At 31.3% G+C, this 18,999-nt stretch overlaps 1 protein-coding gene across 1 annotated transcript in view; it reads right to left on the minus strand.

Moving 5' to 3' along the window:
• LOC138319528 (uncharacterized) overlaps nucleotides 1–18,999 on the minus strand; it is a 42,434-nt gene that overhangs the window by 9,560 nt on the left and 13,875 nt on the right. Inside the window, exons 2-7 of the mRNA XM_069262679.1 lie at nucleotides 2,788–2,838; nucleotides 2,385–2,435; nucleotides 1,894–1,944; nucleotides 1,406–1,456; nucleotides 907–957; nucleotides 408–458 (exon numbers count right to left, since the gene is read on the minus strand). Of these exons, the coding sequence (XP_069118780.1) occupies nucleotides 408–458; nucleotides 907–957; nucleotides 1,406–1,456; nucleotides 1,894–1,944; nucleotides 2,385–2,435; nucleotides 2,788–2,838 (306 nt within the window). The remainder of the gene's footprint in view (nucleotides 1–407; nucleotides 459–906; nucleotides 958–1,405; nucleotides 1,457–1,893; nucleotides 1,945–2,384; nucleotides 2,436–2,787; nucleotides 2,839–18,999) is intronic.

An 18,999-nucleotide genomic window follows, 5' to 3' on the forward strand; every position in this document is an offset into this window, starting at 1 on the left:
CAATCTTAGGCCATCGATATTTATTTATTTATTTATTTATTTATTTTATTTTATTTCATTTATTTATTTATCTATTTAATTAATCAATTTGATTTTTTTGTTATTGTTATTTTTTAAGAAACTTTTAAATTTTGAATTATTTGACACAAGGTTTTATGATGTAGTAAGGAGTTTGATGGCTACAAAGTTTGTTTTGCATTTTTTGTTTCTGATAGACTAACAAAGATTCGATCGATCACTGCGAACGTGACATTGTTGGAGTCATGTAAAAGTTGTTTGCTACTATTACAGTTAGTTAGGAATATCATTAAAATATGTTAAATAACTAAGCATATATAGTAAAATGTTCACTGGCGAACTGTATTATGACAACTGTCTGTATGCTTTGTGCTTTTTTGACACTTTACCTGACACAGGGCTTGTTGTTGGGCTGGTGTTCAATATAGAGACTTGCTCTTCTGTAATATCAAAAAATGATTATGTGAACCAATCTTAGGCCATCGATATTTATTTATTTATTCATTTATTTATTTATTTATTTATTTTATTTTATTTCATTTATCTATTTATCTATTTAATTAATCAATTTGATTTTTTTGTTATTGTTGTTTTTTAAGAAACTTTTAAATTTTGAATTATTTGACACAAGGTTTTATGATGTAGTAAGGAGTTTGATGGCTACAAAGTTTGTTTTGCATTTTTTGTTTCTGATAGACTAACAAAGATTAGATCGATCACTGCGAACGTGACATTGTTGGAGTCATGTAAAAGTTGTTTGTTGCTATTACAGTTAGTTAGGAATATCATTAAAATATGTTAAATAACTAAGCATATATAGTAAAATGTTCACTGGCGAACTGTATTATGACAACTGTCTGTATGCTTTGTGCTTTTTGGACACTTTACCTGACACAGGGCTTGTTGTTGGGCTGGTGTTCAATATAGAGACTTGCTCTTCTGTAATATCAAAAAATGATAATGTGAACCAATCTTAGGCCATCGATATTTATTTATTTATTTAATTTATTTATTTTATTTTATTTTATTTTATTTTATTTTATTTATTTATCTATTTAATTAATCAATTTGATTTTTTTGTTATTGTTATTTTTTAAGAAACTTTTAAATTTTGAATTATTTGACACAAGGTTTTATGATGTAGTAAGGAGTTTGATGGCTACAAAGTTTGTTTTGCATTTTATGTTTCAGATAGACTAACAAAGATAAGATCGATCCCTGCGAACGTGACATTGTTGGAGTCATGTAAAAGTTGTTTGTTGCTATTACAGTTAGTTAGGAATATCATTAAAATATGTTAAATAACTAAGCATATATAGTAAAATGTTCACTGGCGAACTGTATTATGACAACTGTCTGTATGCTTTGTGCTTTTTTGACACTTTACCTGACACAGGGCTTGTTGTTGGGCTGGTGTTCAATATAGAGACTTGCTCTTCTGTAATATCAAAAAATGATAATGTGAACCAATCTTAGGCCATCGATATTTTATTTATTTATTTATTTATTATTTATTTTATTTCATTTATCTATTTTCTATTTAATTAATCAATTTGATTTTTTTTTGTTATTGTTTATTTTTTAAGAAACTTTTAAATTTTGAATTATTTGACACAAGGTTTTATGATGTAGTAAGGAGTTTGATGGCTACAAAGTTTGTTTTGCATTTTATGTTTCAGATAGACTAACAAAGATAAGATCGATCCCTGCGAACGTGACATTGTTGGAGTCATGTAAAAGTTGTTTGTTGCTATTACAGTTAGTTAGGAATATCATTAAAATATGTTAAATAACTAAGCATATATAGTAAAATGTTCACTTGCGAACTGTATTATGACAACTGTCTGTATGCTTTGTGCTTTTTTGACACCTTACCTGACACAGGGCTTGTTGTTGGGCTGGTGTTCAATATAGAGACTTGCTCTTCTGTAATATCAAAAAATGATAATGTGAACCAATCTTAGGCCATCGATATTTATTTATTTATTTATTTATTTATTTTATTTTATTTCATTTATCTATTTTCTTATCTATTTAATTAATCAATTTGATTTTTTTGTTATTGTTATTTTTTAAGAAACTTTTAAATTTTGAATTATTTGACACAAGGTTTTATGATGTAGTAAGGAGTTTGATGGCTACAAAGTTTGTTTTGCATTTTTTGTTTCTGATAGACTAACAAAGATTAGATCGATCACTGCGAACGTGACATTGTTGGAGTCATGTAAAAGTTGTTTGTTGCTATTACAGTTAGTTAGGAATATCATTAAAATATGTTAAATAACTAAGCATATATAGTAAAATGTTCACTGGCGAACTGTATTATGACAACTGTCTGTATGCTTTGTGCTTTTTGGACACTTTACCTGACACAGGGCTTTTTGTTGGGCTGGTGTTCAATATAGAGACTTGCTCTTCTGTAATATCAAAAAATGATAATGTGAACCAATCTTAGGCCATCGATATTTATTTATCTATTTTATTTATTCATTTTATTTTATTTATTTATTTTTTATTCTATTTAATTTAATTAATCAATTTGATTTTTTTGTTATTGTTATTTTTTAAGAAACTTTTAAATTTTGAATTATTTGACACAAGGTTTTATGATGTAGTAAGGAGTTTGATGGCTACAAAGTTTGGTTTGCATTTTATGTTTCTGATAGACTAACAAAGATTAGATCGATCTAAGCATATATAGTAAAATGTTCACTGGCGAACTGTATTATGACAACTGTCTGTATGCTTTGTGCTTTTTTGACACTTTACCTGGCACAGGGCTTGTTGTTGGGCTGGTGTTCAATATAGAGACTTGCTCTTCTGTAATATCAAAAAATGATAATGTGAACCAATCTTAGGCCATCGATATTTATTTATTTATTTATTATTTATTTATTTATTTATTTATTTATTTATTTAATCAATTTGATTTTTTTGTTATTGTTGTTTTTTAAGAAACGTTTAAATTTTGAATTATTTGACACAAGGTTTTATGATGTAGTAAGGCGTTTGATGGCTACAAAGTTTGTTTTGCATTTTTTGTTTCAGATAGACTAACAAAGATTAGATCGATCCCTGCGAACGTGACATTGTTGGAGTCATGTAAAATTTGTTTGTTTTTACCCACAAAATATTTTTGATGAGGATTTTTTTATTGATTTGCTCATGTTTTTACATTGTGTTGGTACTGTTGTTGACGTGAAAAAATAAACAAAACGTTAGAAAACGTCACATGGGAATCAACTAAAAGTATGGGTTCCCAAGTATATCATAAGCATATAAAATTATATTTTTATTTTGTTTTGTATCAGTCAAGTGCTTTACGTTCACATAAGATTTTAGAAGTAATTTGAAACGTAAAATATATATTACAAGTTAAATAGTTTGTTTTTATATTGGTTTAGAATAATTCTAAGACAGAGATACATATTTTAATAGCTAGATCAAATTACTTCATAAATTTAATTTCTAAGGCCAGACTCCTAACTTATAAATACGAAAGCGTATTAGCTATAGGCTTACATAGGAAAATGATTTTCAGGTTAACGAAAAAGTTTTATTTGGCGGCAACCATATAACTGTACGCTTCCGCCGATACAGTACAGAGAAAAAAAGAGTTATATTTTTGTGCAAATGAGCGCATACAAACGGACGCCCAATCTTTGATTATTGTTGTCAGTGGACATATGTGAACCTGATATATTTTTATATTTCTTTACCGATGCATATGCTCCCGCTTCGAAGTTCAACACAGGTAGTATTTGGCACCGAACAGCCCATCGAGAAGCAGTCACCTGTCTGATGAAAACAGATACACCTTAAAGATGCATCGACGAATAGTAATTTTCGGTATCAAAAACAGGAGTAAACAAATTTGAATTTTTCTTCATTTACAAAATTACTAATTTAACACCATTACCACCACTGAAAAATTTGGTCTGATTTTAGTAAGATAAAAATATTGAAAATAATCAATTGCATCTCGAAAAAAGGCCATGATACAAATGTACTATGCCGTATATGGAATTACGAATAGATTGTGCATGGACAAAAAGCAAAATCAATCATTCAATATGCATTTTGGTGTTAATTAGACATATATAAAGACGATTTAACATTATTTTTTTCCAATGATGGATATCGTTTATGCTCTGTCGATGGTGGTACATATCTAATTTTAATATCATACAACAAATTTGTTTGATATGATTAAATGGTCCTTTTATTAAGAGCTACTGTTATTTGCATATACATGTACCTTGTCTTTGGAATATATACCAATCGCAACTTTTAAAAGGCTTCGGTGTACATGTATACATTGGTTTTTTAGAGAAATCTAATTATACATTTCTCTTATGATATTCCCTCTACTAAGCGTTAAAGAGGAATGAAGGAATATTGCTTTGGCATGATAGGAGCAGATTTATCCCATAACTATGCATGTTTCACAATGGAAAAACCATGTGATAAATTCCATAGCATGTTTACACACTCCAGTAGAGCTAAAGTTATGGGATAAATAAGTTCCCAAACGCGTGACTGCTGTTTACCATGTTTATCGCTAAAGCTGGTATCTTTTCAAAATTTGAAAATTAACTAACTCGAGTTTGATAAACATGATAAACAACAGTCACTTGTTGGGGAACCTCTATTATAAAAGTGACATAATTAAGCTAAGAACATTGGCATGCTAATTTGGTCTTTGATAATCTATTGAAAATCAGTATTCAAAATGCATTTGAGCTGTTATGTGAATTTGGCAAACCAAAATTTATTCATGGTAAGTAATTTAATTCTTTTTGGTAGAGAATAAAATGTTAAAAGCTTTACTTGCATCGTCAGTATGAAAATTCCGGCAAATGTAATTTTAAAGCATCATAATAAGGGCAAAGTATATTCGCTACCATCAAAACCGCCTGTCTGTAAACAGTATCAACGACCAAAAAAGATATTAATTTATTAAGACGATTACCTCCCTTCGTAAGTCAATCGGTCACTTTTGATTGTTCGTATTGTGAAATTGGATATTTACCTGTCGTACAAGAGTCTTTAGGATAGGTCTTCCGGCGTAAATGTAATCGTGATGGTCAGTCAGATGGGTATCGTTTCGAAGGTTGTCTAAATTTAGCTCACAAATAAGATGTAATTTATTATAGTTGACACTCTTACAGTATTTTCTGTTTCTGCACATCTCGAAACAATGATGTATACCGCATTCGTTTTTGATCAAGAATGTCTGTCCGTCGAGTCGTAGGCCATGCTGAACAGTTGACAGGTCCATCCAATGATTTTGACCCGTAACAGACGCTTTAAAAACGAAATACGATGTAGTAGATAATATTAATTTATAAAACCGCATTTGCATAAGCATGATAATACGTTGATGACGTTACTTGCGAACACCTTAAAGAATTTGCGGTAGACTTTTAATTTGTCGACACATAGGAAATAGTGAGTAACATGTAATCAGCAGTTTCATCAACTAAAACAAAATAGCACTTATACTTAAAATTGAATGTCGGTAGAAGAAAACGAAAACGACGACTGAATCATTAATTGTTAGTACAATATAATGTATAAGTATATTGGAAGACTCTATAGCAGTCGATGCAAAGAGGGCTACAAACCTTCCTGCAATATTCCTCTCGGGGAGAATTAGCACGCGGAGCTACATTTTTGTCCGATACGATTGGCGTTTCTGGTTCCGTTTTACAACGTACATATTGATTGTTATCAGTTGGACTATCACTTACGATGTTACTGGAATTGGTAGCGGGACCTTTTCAATTTTACTTAGCCTTTCAAAGGTGCTTTACAGCCAGCAGTTAACGCATAATTATTTGTTATCAATTTAAAACTAAAACAGGCGAATTAGTGTTTTTAAGAAAAGATAATCAAGAACAAAATTATGGAAAATATTGATGACAAAAACGGCAGATTATATCTACTGTCTATATATATCCATATCCATGAAAAAAACACAGATCACATGTAATTGAAAGTAATTCGGCATTACATGATTGTTTGTAATGTAATTGATTAAATTACCATTACGTGCAATTGAAGCTTGCCTCAATTACACATAACATTCAATTATTTGAAAAAATGCAATAAATTACAATTGATCATCATTATATTTTTAATACTATATTGAAAAAGCTATCCTATAAGTAGTTTTGAAATCTGTTTTAAGAGAAACATTTTAAAAGACAAACATAAAAGAGAAACATATTCTGAAATATATATCTGATTAACCAAGTGTGTTTAAACAAGTGTTTATTAGAAAATACAAAGGAAACAGGTAATCTACAAATGTTAATGCAAATAACGAAGAGAGGAGGTTAAACCTAACTCATTTAAAAATATAATAAATTCTAAAAAAAGACTTTATATAAAAAAGATGCCGGTAATTAAACACGATATGTATCTTAAGTGTGATGTGAAATTTGTAAGTGTATATTCGAGGTATTTCTACTTACCTAAAAGTAGTAAAGCCGTGATACCAAATCTGGCTACCGATGTTCTCATCTTTACATTTCTACCAGGTAACTTCATCTGCGCTCAATACTCGTCGGAATTAGACAAACATCATATAATCTGCATATTATTTCTAAAGTCAGCCAGCGATGAATGGTTAACATTGATTAAAATAAAAAGCAAGATGAAAGGAAAAAAATCGTCAAAGACAACCTCGGCATTAAACACCAATCTCGGTTTGTGTTATGCATATATTTTCCTCAATGTCCCTATAACAATACATCGATGAACTAAACAATCCAATATCACGATGAAAAGGATATAATGAAAGAATAAATCACATTGCTTGAAAACCGTTCATTAGTCTGTTATCATAACCTTCTGAAATTGTTAATTTTGCCGCCGCACAAGGTTTTGAATTTATTAATCAACATTCTAGTTATATTGATTTTCAAACATTACTCATTGTTTCCTTTCTGAAGAGCAGTTTTGCCGTTTATAGCAGTAGTTATCTAAAATAATGAAAAAAAACCATGAAATGGCTGTATCTGAACTGTAAAAATCCCAGCTAGATTTGCATTATAGATTGTTAATACGTTAACAATAGAAATCAATTTTCATAGGATGTTTAACTTATAAAAACGTGTCTATACAGTAGACATTTATATCCGCAAAGAGAAGGTTGAACAAAAATAGATACTAAAGTACAACACGTGTACATGCGGTATTTACACAGAGTATCTATTTTTCGGCTTTTTACATGATATGTTGTAATTGAGACTAGAAAACAAAAAACATTATTTATTTTTTTGTAGACGACTCTGTTATCGTTTGTAAAAATCCGTGTTAAAGTAAACAAGAGCTGAAAATGATTTTTGACAGTACTGCTGAAAATCTGTATTCAGTTTCATCTACAACATAGTGAAATGAGCACATGCGGACAGCCCATGATGCGAAGTTCTGGTCTACAATTTCATTTTACATATTTACAATGTTATTGATAATTGTTAAATTGATTTCTTCAGGTATGTTTCCATCTAAATAGATATAGGGCATTAAAACTAGAATTTTTCAATGTATAACTTCTATGTAGGAACTAATGTTTATAGGGCAACATGCAGGTGTGTCTACCTGTTTGAATGTTTTCAAAAGGTAATTCATTAAACCTGATGGTTTAAAATAGATTATTGAAGAAAAATTAGCATGTCAAAAGTGTCCATCACTTACGGCACATATATCTTTAAGTGGAATTTTCAAGTATTGAACGCTGTTTTCGAAAATGTCATTCTTATATACTGGTAAATTGAGATTGAAACATATTCTATTTCGGGCTGCCGTGAAATCTGGAGTCTCCAAGGAAAAACCAACGATCTACGTTCAGTACCAGACAAATATCAAACGTGACATTCAAAATCAAAGCGAAGTAGCCCCTCAAACATTGGGGTTATAGGACTAATGATAATTATAGAATTTGTATCGAACGTTAACAGCAAGTTGCACTTCTTGTTTCTTTAGTCAAAAAGTGAGACGTCTGTCGTTGTATTTGATCTGAATAGAAAGACGTTATTTTGATAACTGTTATACCGAGTGTGTTGTTCTGAATTTCCAACAATTCTTTGTTTTATTAGTATAATGTCCTATCAATGGGGTCAATTAAAAACGTGCCAAGTTAATTGGTGGAGGAAATCCCGAAAAAAAAACCCTACTAGCAGTCAATACCTAGCAACTGCCCCATATGGGAGTTGAAGTCGCTAGGCCTACCCAGCAATGGAGGGTTTGTGGTAATATGACGTGCCATCTTATCCAGTCGGCCACCACGGCTCTTACAATACATATTGATTAAGTAGCCTAAGGTAAGATATATACATAGTTATATCACGGTAGTATACAGCATACCGTCACAACATATTAACATGTTTACACATACAAATATTTTCAGGTGAATTTGACATAAAATAGCTTGTCATGATCACGATCCGGAAAGTAGGTCTATTTGAAAAACCCATGTCGATTTAGAGTCAACCCAAGGTAAACGCCCTTTATCTTTTTACATCAAAAATTGAACTTAACGAAATATATTCAACAATGATTGGCTCAAGAATACCGTTACAGCACTAATATTTTTTATTTTGGTCTTCAAATGCGACGACAAAACATGTCTTGCATTTTGGCATTCACCTTCATTACCTGAAATATTTCTTAGTAGCCTCAAGTACTACCAAAATGAATTGATGCTTGGAAGTTTAAATTCAAAATTGATTAAAATATACTATCAATAGTATAAAAAATGTAACTTAAGGTGGTTCGATACAGTTAGGCCTAAAAATGTCCCCTCGTTTAATTTTCTTTAAAATTTTCTCACTGAAAGATTGGTTGATAAACTGTTTGTTAAGGTTTTTATTTGAAATTTGACAGTGCGGTTTTGAATTATTGTACTCTCAATAACCCGACTTTACCGTCTATTTTTCTCAAAAAACAATTTTACACACATATTTTCAAAGCTTGGTAATTGACTGAAATATTACACACAACAACATTTTTTTTATCTTTAATATGTAAGTTTTTATGGCTATCAATGACCTCATTGTAGTTTCCACTCTTAAAAATACATTAATTGTGAATTTTTCCCGCGAATGCGTGTAAATGAGGCCTAAAAGGGTCTGTATCTGTAGTTTTATACTAGAGGATTACTCGGCAAAATTGGAATATCTTGATTTAATTATGCATCTCCCTTAAAATACATGTATTTTAAGTGTCAAATGTTCACAGTTTTAACTGAGTTGAACAGAAAATGTTTTTAATCACTTGATTGTTATGAAATCTCATTTTATTCAGTAAAGATGGAGACCGTATCGGCATATATCAGTCCGTTTGTATGAGTTATGTAATTTGCTTCTCAAAAGATACATGTAGCTTCATGTTATATTAGCCTAGCCAAATTCAAAGATCTGACAACATTATTTTTTCTAGTTTGTCGAAACTAGGTCCTACACCTACCGTACAAACTTTAATTTTCACCCCGTATCAAGCTTTTGGCAAACCGAACGAAGTATGATATCGACATATACGCTGTTTATCGACTAAACTATCCTGATTTTAACGTTAAAAGGTAAGATATCATTAGACGGATAACATATAGATCGCTATTCATCATAATCTTAGTCGCAAAAGAGTTTTCATGTGAAGTTCCGAATACACTCATTGACCCGAGGAGGTCCGAACAAACAGCGCATTCGATCACTGTTCGGAACGTCCTTAACATAGATGTTTATGGAAATTTCAATGTATTAATTTTTTTCCTTGCACGTTATTACTTTCTATTAGCATATGAATGCAATTACGTGATAGGGCCCTTCCTATAAAGCAGAAAAATATTTTGATCAATACAATGCATTTTATCATTCATATCCCACTTTTGCTATGATTATAAAGACGTGCTATACAAAACTACCCATTAACGATTGCAGATATATTGCGATGTTCTTAAATTGTATTTTATAATCTTATATTTGAGTATATGGACAACATATGACTTGTGAAACATTAATGAATAATTTGAAATGACTTGGTGTGCCAGGGATAATGATATGCATTTAGAAAAATATTAATTTAGGGTGTTGTTAACAAAAACAACAAAATGATATTTAAGAACAGCTAGCCATGTACATGAATGTTGCATGTAGAGAGTGAATATATTTTTCAGAGAATGCAATATGATCGTGATCTGTATTCATATATCAGGAACCATGACATATATCGTAGAAATTCAATGGTGTTAAATACGGCAAATGAATATGACTTAGAAACTCTCAACTCAACCAGAGATGACCAGTTAATGACAAAAGTGTGTATTGTATATTAAATATTTGCCCCAGATGTGGTAATTTGATTATTATTATGATAAAGTTAGTGAGAAGACCTTTTTTAACTCATTACTTACTTTATTATACTAATTGAGAACCTTGGTATCACGGTATCACGCTTTTTGCTGGTAACCTTCGTGCAACGGAAACATCAAACAATAAACATGTTGATAATGCATATCAGCATTAGACAGGACGTATAAATACTGAATAGAAAAATGTCCTCATTTACGTGACATAAAAAAATGTCTTCATTTACGTGCAAGCAAACCACCTTTTCATGCACAAGTGCAAAAAAAATATTATATGGTTGAAGTCTATGGATATGTCATATATATATAATGCAACGCAAACATGCATGTTATTCGGTTCAGAAGCTTAAATAATTTTTATGATCACCAAAAGCTAAACGCTGTCAATGTAAGCAGTAGAAAGTGATGAAAAAAGCAGAGTTATTATCCAGTTTTTATAAATTATTACGTTTGTATGCTGTACACGTGAGACTGTCTTGTCCTGGTTAAGACACTTGTGAAATCTAAGCCTCACCAGATTTGCACATGTAGAAGTATTGGGCCTTTGTTTGCTCTATTGCTAGAGAATAATGACATTGATTTTAATCAGACTGGTTTGTTCAAAAATTGATTTGTAGTTTTCATCCTATTATGAGTAATTGTGATGAATATAAAAAGGAAAATAAGCTTTCAAATTTACACAATTTATTTGTAATGTAAAAGATGCTGTGAAATTTATTTAAAATAAAAATCACAATGATGCACAATATGATAACTGTATGTAACGGATAAGGGTAACGGATACTTATACGTCTAAGTATATCATTCTGCTTCTATTGTCTGTCAAGAACTTGTACGTTTCATTTACAAATGTATTTGTTCAGTATAGACCACACGTACGTACATTACTATATATATAAGGTCGTAAATGAGTGTTCATTTCATATGAGATTAGGCATAGATACAAGTAACGTCCAACACCATTTGGTTTGAATACCGAAATTGTCGTTTTGGCATGAAAAATTAACATTAACCCGTACAATTCTTTACAATATATATGGCTGGATATACAGTCACGCTCGAGCATATGGTCTTGAAGTATAAACACAAAATCCACATATGTTATACTGATGATTATATCGCTTCTGAAAACAATACGTAATGTTAAACAACTTAACCACAACGTTATTCATTCGAGGGAACGACAACGTCGCTTAATTAAGAAAACAGACAACATCCATTGTCTAAAAATAAATAAAGCACTACACACCATTCCTGTTATTAATGAAAAATATCAATTAAAATGTACAATAAGCATTATCTTTGGATTTCAAATGACTCTAATTGAAAACAGCACCTTGAAAGAAATTTAATGTACCCAACTTTCTATTTGACTCCAAAACTACGTCCCATGGGAGACATTGCCACATGTGTGGGAGTTGGTTAGGTTTGAGAAAAAATCACCTCTGTTTTAAAGGCAGTGGTATTGATCTTTTTTGTGATAAATTCTTTTATCAAATATAATGGTTTATCTGATGTTGAACATCAAAGAACACCTGGTTGAGTAATAAATCTACTTTAGTTCTGGGCGTGGCTTATGTCTTTGTTAGTTCCATATATACATATGCTATGTTCTATACATCATACCTGATATAACCTAGGATGTTTTTAATTTAAAAAATGTTGACAGCGAGTTCGCATAAACTTTTTCTGAAATTCTCTTTGAATTTGAAACAATGTTACATTTGAAAGTATATTACAAAACAAAGTTGAAAAAAAACCTTAATCCGGGGGTGGTGTCGGGAGTAAGTAGAAGATTCTTTCGGAGTGAAACAGTCTTGAGAATTAATCTAATATTTGCCTGTTTTAATGCTGGTGATATTCGTCATTCCGCAGTCGTTTTGGTCATTATCAAGCGGAGGCCGACATTTTTGATATTATTTTTATTATTTTTATACTGTTTGGTTCGAGGATTATATTTTTAATAAATATAACACTACAAAATATTTCCAAAAAGCACTATATTGCGCAAATAATGATTGGTGGATATATTATGACATAAGGAGGATTTCCGCTTAGGTACATGTCCGACACTAGTATTATCAACTGGGTTTTACAATTTTTTTTCTTTCTACCATTTACTGAAAAATTACTACAAAGTTTCCGCAAAAGGTGAGTCCGCCATTGTTTTGTACAGATATTGGCCCTTGCGATTATTACGTCGTATTTTGTGACCATAACGTCATATCTAGCACAAATTTATGACTGTAAAAATTTGCATGTAACAATGTCCATCACTTATGATGTATATCTTTAAGAATTTTCAAGTATTGAACGCAACAAAATTCTGAAAAATGTCAATTCATTCCGATTTGGTAAAGCGAGAATATTAAAAAATGTTTTTCACATCAATTCTATTTTGGTAAAAGCGAGTGAAATCTGGAGTCTCAAAAAGGACAATGATAAAACCAACGATCTTCACGTTCAGTAAAACAACGAGTTTTTCAATATCAAAAATATTTTGAATGCTGCATTCAAAATCAAAAATGAAAAAACAAAAGTGCATCCTCAAACATGGGGTTATTGGTCAAAAGCGAGTACAATGATTCAAAAGATATTTTCAAAATGCGAAATTGGTAACAAGCAGTGACAATTTGATCAAAAGTGACATTTTTCACTGGCAATGCTTGCACATTCCGATTGGTCAAAAGCGAGTGACAAAAAAAGTGACATTTTCACTGTCAATGCTGTTCCGATTGGTCAAAAGCGAGTGACAAATCTCAAAAGTCAAAGACATTTTTCACTGTGATTTGCATTCCGATTTGGTCAAAAACACCGAGTGACAATATCAAAAGTGACATTTTCACTGTCTATATTCATTGTAAGTCAATGTGATATTCATTGCATGTTCAATAGCGAGTGAAACTAAAAGTGATTTTTTAATTTTCAAATGCTGCATTCCGATTCAAACAATGACATTATCAAAAGTGATATTTTCAAATTCTTTTGTTTTCAAAAGCGATTATTAATATCAAAATGTCATTTTCACTGTCAATGGGTCAATTAAAAAAGTGATATTTTCACTGTCAATGCTGTACTTGATTGGTGGAGGAAATCAAAAGTAAAACTGCCTACTAGATTCAAAAGCGAGTCAATACCTAAAACACAAAAAAAAGTATTTCCAATATGGGATTTGAATCGCTATTGTCATGATCACGATCCGGAAAGTAGGTCTATTTGAAAAACCCATGTCGATTTAGAGTCAACCCCAGGTAAACGCCCTTTATCTTTTTACATCAAAAATTGAACTTAACGAAATATATTCAACAATGATTGGCTCATGCCAACGCAGTTTCCACCCAAATCCGACATCAATCATAACCACTGTGTTTGTCATGTACCATTCCAAGTCGCATGTTGATAGATTTTGTGCACCTCCTAACCAAGCTATTGCATAACATAGAGATAAATACACAAATAAACAATAAATTGTATAAAAAAGAGATAAATCCACAAATAAACAAATTGTATAAAAGCATGGAGATAAATACACGGATTAACAATAAGTTGTCTTAACACATAGAGATAAATACACAGGTTAATAATAAATTGTCTTAATACATAGAGATGGATCCACAAATAAACAATAAATCGTATAAAAACATAAATATAAATACACAAATAAACAATAAATTGTATAAAAACAAAGAAATACACAAATAAACAATAAATTGGCCAAAAACAAAGAGATAAATACACAAATAAACAATAAATTGTATAAAACAAAGAGGTAAATACACAAATAAACAAAAAATTGTATAAAAACAAAGAGATAAATACACAGATTGACAATAAATAGTAGAAACACATAGAGGTAAATACATAAATTAACAATAAATTGTATAAAACAAAGAAATAAATACACAGATTAACAATAAATTTTATAAACAAATAGAGGTAAATACCCAAATAAACAATAAATTGTACGAAAACAAAGATAAATGCACAAATAAACAATAAATTGTTTAAACACATAGAGATAAAAATATAAATAAACAATGAATTATATAAACACAAAGAAATACACTAATAAACAATAAATTGTATAAACACATACAATACCCAAATAAACAATAAATTGTACAAAAACAAAGAGATAAATACACAAATAAACAATAAATTGCACAAAAACAAAGAGATAAATACACAAATAAACAATAAATTGTATAAAAAAGAGATAAATACACAAATAAACAATAAATTGTATAAACACAAAGGGATAAATACACAGATTAACAATAAATAGTATAAACACATAGAGATAAATACAAAAATAAACAATAAATTGTAAAATATAACAAAGAGATAAATGCACAAATAAACAATAAATCGTATAAAAACATGGAGATAAATTCACAGATTAACGATAAAAAAAGAGATAAATAAGCATTTTTTGTGCATCGTACATAAGATTGAGGAACAAAAATGTTGAACGAGGACGGAATGAATCAACCATTACTGATTTCAGTTTCGTGTGTTTAAATTTTCAGAACGACGTATGATTAACAAGAAAATAGCATGAAATGCACTACAAATATCTATATTATGTTATTATCGCTATACATGGCGGGGACATATGCTAGAATGCTTAGCAATTTTGTACTTAAATATAGCGTTTTCGCCTCGAAGTGTTGGGTAAAGAGTATAGGGTCGGGGTAGAGTGTATAGGGTCGGGGGTAGGTGGTAAAGGGTACAAGGTACATGGTAGGGATATAATATATATGGCAGGGGAAAAGGGTATATGGTAGGGGGTAGAGTGTACACGGTCGGATAGTAAAGGGTAGTAGTAGAAGGTACAGGGTAGGGGTATAAGGTACATGGTAGGGATAGAAGGGTAAAGGTAGGGGTAGAGGGTAAAGGTAGGGGGTAGAGTGTACACGGCCGGATGGTAAAGGGTAGGAGTAGAAGGTACAGAGTAGGGTTAGAGTGTATATTGTTGAGTTAGAAGGTACATGGAAGGGGTTGAGAGTACAGAACAGGGGTAAAGCCAACATGGTAGGATTGGAGGGTATATGGTAGAGGGTAGATCGTAGAGGGTACTAGAATCAGTTACAGCATGCTTTGAAAGAATGATTTCAGCGTAACCCTATATGGAATGGTCTTAAGCCATGTTCTTTTTGTATTTATTTTTTGAACATGTTATTCTAGATTTGGGAACAAAATATCTATAACATGAAAACCGAGACCAATAATAATCAAAAAGTACCCGGTGTATTATAGCCCGTTGACAAATTTTTCCGTTAAAGCTTTTAAAGTAAATGATGTTATCGAATATTTATCAAGAATTAGTAACCTTAGCACGGACATCGACGTTTGTGATAACCAATGAACAAGCGTTATATGTGCCAGAGATATATTATTTACAGCAATGTGAATGTAAATATATCGATTTACCTGTTTCATCTTGTAGTAATATTGGGTTCAAAGATTCGCGTATAATATTTCTTTTCACAGCATTGTCTGCTATCGCTAGGAGTCCGCCATGGGAACTGCAGGCGTCAACAGCATTTTGCCATGCGGCTGTCGATACCTCGATATGGATACAGAAATCCGCCTCCGCATGATACGTGAAATGTAACCCAGTGCACCAAGTAGCGGCTGCAATATGGAAATCGTTTATAGACACTGCCTAGGTTTGATTTTGGTTTTATTAGTTTAACGTCCTAATATGAATATAAATCAAGCACGACATGAAAAGAGTCAAGCTTGTTTTCTACGCTATTTCAAGAAAAATGAACCAAAATGAGGTATACATCGAATTGTTCTTATGTTTAGACTCGCGATATACGTAGTGTTGATATATAAAATACTGATATTTTTTAAATCACATATCCTTATTAATTGGCATTAGAATTAAACCGACACTCAAAAGTTCGTGTTATTTCAACATCGTAAAGAAAAAGTCGTAAGCATGAATAACAGAAATTGTATATAGCCATAACGGCCGCCTCTGATCCCGAGGGATATTCTGTAGTCTAATCAATGTAACAGCTTTGATTCCAACTACAACTTCAATATAAGCATAAAACCAATCTCCGCATTGCGGCAAGCGAATGTTCTACAATTGTATTCAAACCAGATTAATAATTAATATTAATCTTCAAAATCACACACAGTCATAGTCAACATACCATAACTCATCAAAATACGCTGCAAAGCTACACAAGTACGCCCACACGCATACTTATACATATCTAAAACAATTAAACAGTTAATCCTTCATTCAATACACAATCTCACAATGTAATATATTACCATTTGCAGTTGTATAAAACATAACTCTTTAAAGCACACATCCCCTACACATTCCTTGGAACATTCACAAAAAACTATATCATATACTTTTTATCCTTTTTGGATTGGGAGTAAATGACTATAAACAAAATATTCGGCTCCGTTTTTTCAATAAAATTCACTTTTATCACATTGCTTACTGAATGGTTACAAGAACATCTGGCTGTGCCCTTTAAAACGGCATTGCATTCGGTCATTACATTTCGCCTGTTTTGATAAAGATAATATTCATGATCGTTGTTGCATTTATTGTAATTCCAGACGTTGTCGTGATCAGGTTATGATATGTCACTCACGACGACATTGTTTATGCAAATCAACTGACAAATTAGGTTGACGAAAAATGCATCGATACTGTAACTTTACTGAAGTTAATGGCTACCGATCCTTATCATGGCTCTGAGGCTGTTATATACTGACCGGTAGCTGTAAACTTTATACAATACGTTCATTCCAAAGTGTCCATTAAAAAGGCCATAACTAACGTGATCTACGCCAACCGAACTATCGAAGAGCAAACTTGAAACCATTTAGGTAGTTCCATAAATGTAAGCTATGCATATACTTAAATTCTGCACAGATAGACGCTATGGAAATATCGTCAATGTACTAATATGTAATCAACATGGTAGGAGTTCTGTAGAATATACACAAAATGCAGCATATGTTTACATCAAATACATTTATACAATATATTTGCATATTACAGAGTTATCTGTCCTTGCATGTAGACATTCCTATTTCTCGCACTTTGGTCAAGGAAATCTCACATGCAACCCAGTGCTAGAATTTACCTTTATATGATTTTTTGCGGAATTTTACCACATTCACCTAACAGTCCGCTCGTTGACGTCACATACTTCAGATAATCAATATTATTAAAAAATATATGAACTAAATCATTTACCATAAATTGCTTGGTTGTTTTTTTCTTATTATCAAAATAGTTTGTACCGATTGATTATCGTTTTTATTTGATACAACCAAACTATAGTTTTACTGAGAATGCGCAGACGAAATGGGTATTATGCTTTTGACCAGGAGGCCAAAGACGTGATAATTCTACAATCTGGACGCGGCTTGTGTTATATCTTAGAGGCAAGAGAAAACAATATATTACATGTAAGTAATCGAGATCGGGTATTTAAGTCTCGGGCTAAGATTATGTAATTATGCTAAAAAAATCTTAGCTTTCTACTGAGATAACCCGATCTAGATCACTTCCATGTAATATATATTTTTCGGAAGTGTAACGGCGTACTTTTTAGAGAAAGTGACGTAAATTTGGTTGACAAAATAATGATGTCACAACGGATATCTACACGCAAGGGAGGTAACTTTGCAATATGCAAACACGAAATATAGGATGAGTCACAGACAAAACTTCTCCCTGCTTTCACTGTACATTTCCTGTTATGTTTTCGAGAGTTAAATGTTTATTTCTGTTGGCGTATAGATGTGTAATACATTCTCTATACATAACAGGGAAATTCAGTATCTTTGGTATAACTTATATTAATCGTTTAATGACAGTTATGGAAAATACTTATATTTCAGTGGGCAAATTTACATTTATATCAACAAATGTTATCAATGATGGGTTTTAAATTGGTGTTACATATAGGAGGTGGTGTATCAGGGACGGCGGTCGTAAGGACGTCTGGAGCTGAAATATAGTAAATCTAGGTAGTGAAAAGGCCTTTATCTGACAAAGTCAACTCTAAACTGTTTTATTACAACACATGAATCAATGATTAGGTTATGAGGTAAAACAAAGTATCTAATTATTATTATCAATAACAATTTATTTTAGATAAAATAATAATCAATTTTTGTAGAAACAAAGTAATTAATCAGTAAATTATCAATACTTATTTGTCATTAATAATTCATAATTAAATTTTAGAGTTAAAACATTACATAAATATTAAAAACACATTTTGGAATAAGTCAAACGTATCACAGGCACAGGAATTCTTATAGTTTGATACGGCACACTGATCTCATCATTATGAAAAAAACGAAATTCCGATGAAAGATTCGTCATGAAAAAGATGCTCAAAAAGACTCCTTGCTGTTATCAGTATATTTTCGCGGCAATTCTACAATGTAACCTTACCTAGCGCAGTTGATATTCATCATGCTATGAACTACCATCCGCTTATTATGACGTCATTATCATGTGACGTCACAATTGTCATACCAGCGATTACGAAGATGGCTGTTCAAATGGCTGTTTTGTCTTTGATGATAATAGATTATCTTTTCATTATATA

This window comes from Argopecten irradians, chromosome 3 (genome assembly GCF_041381155.1).
Source record: "Argopecten irradians isolate NY chromosome 3, Ai_NY, whole genome shotgun sequence".
NCBI classification, from domain to species: Eukaryota; Metazoa; Mollusca; class Bivalvia; order Pectinida; family Pectinidae; genus Argopecten; species Argopecten irradians.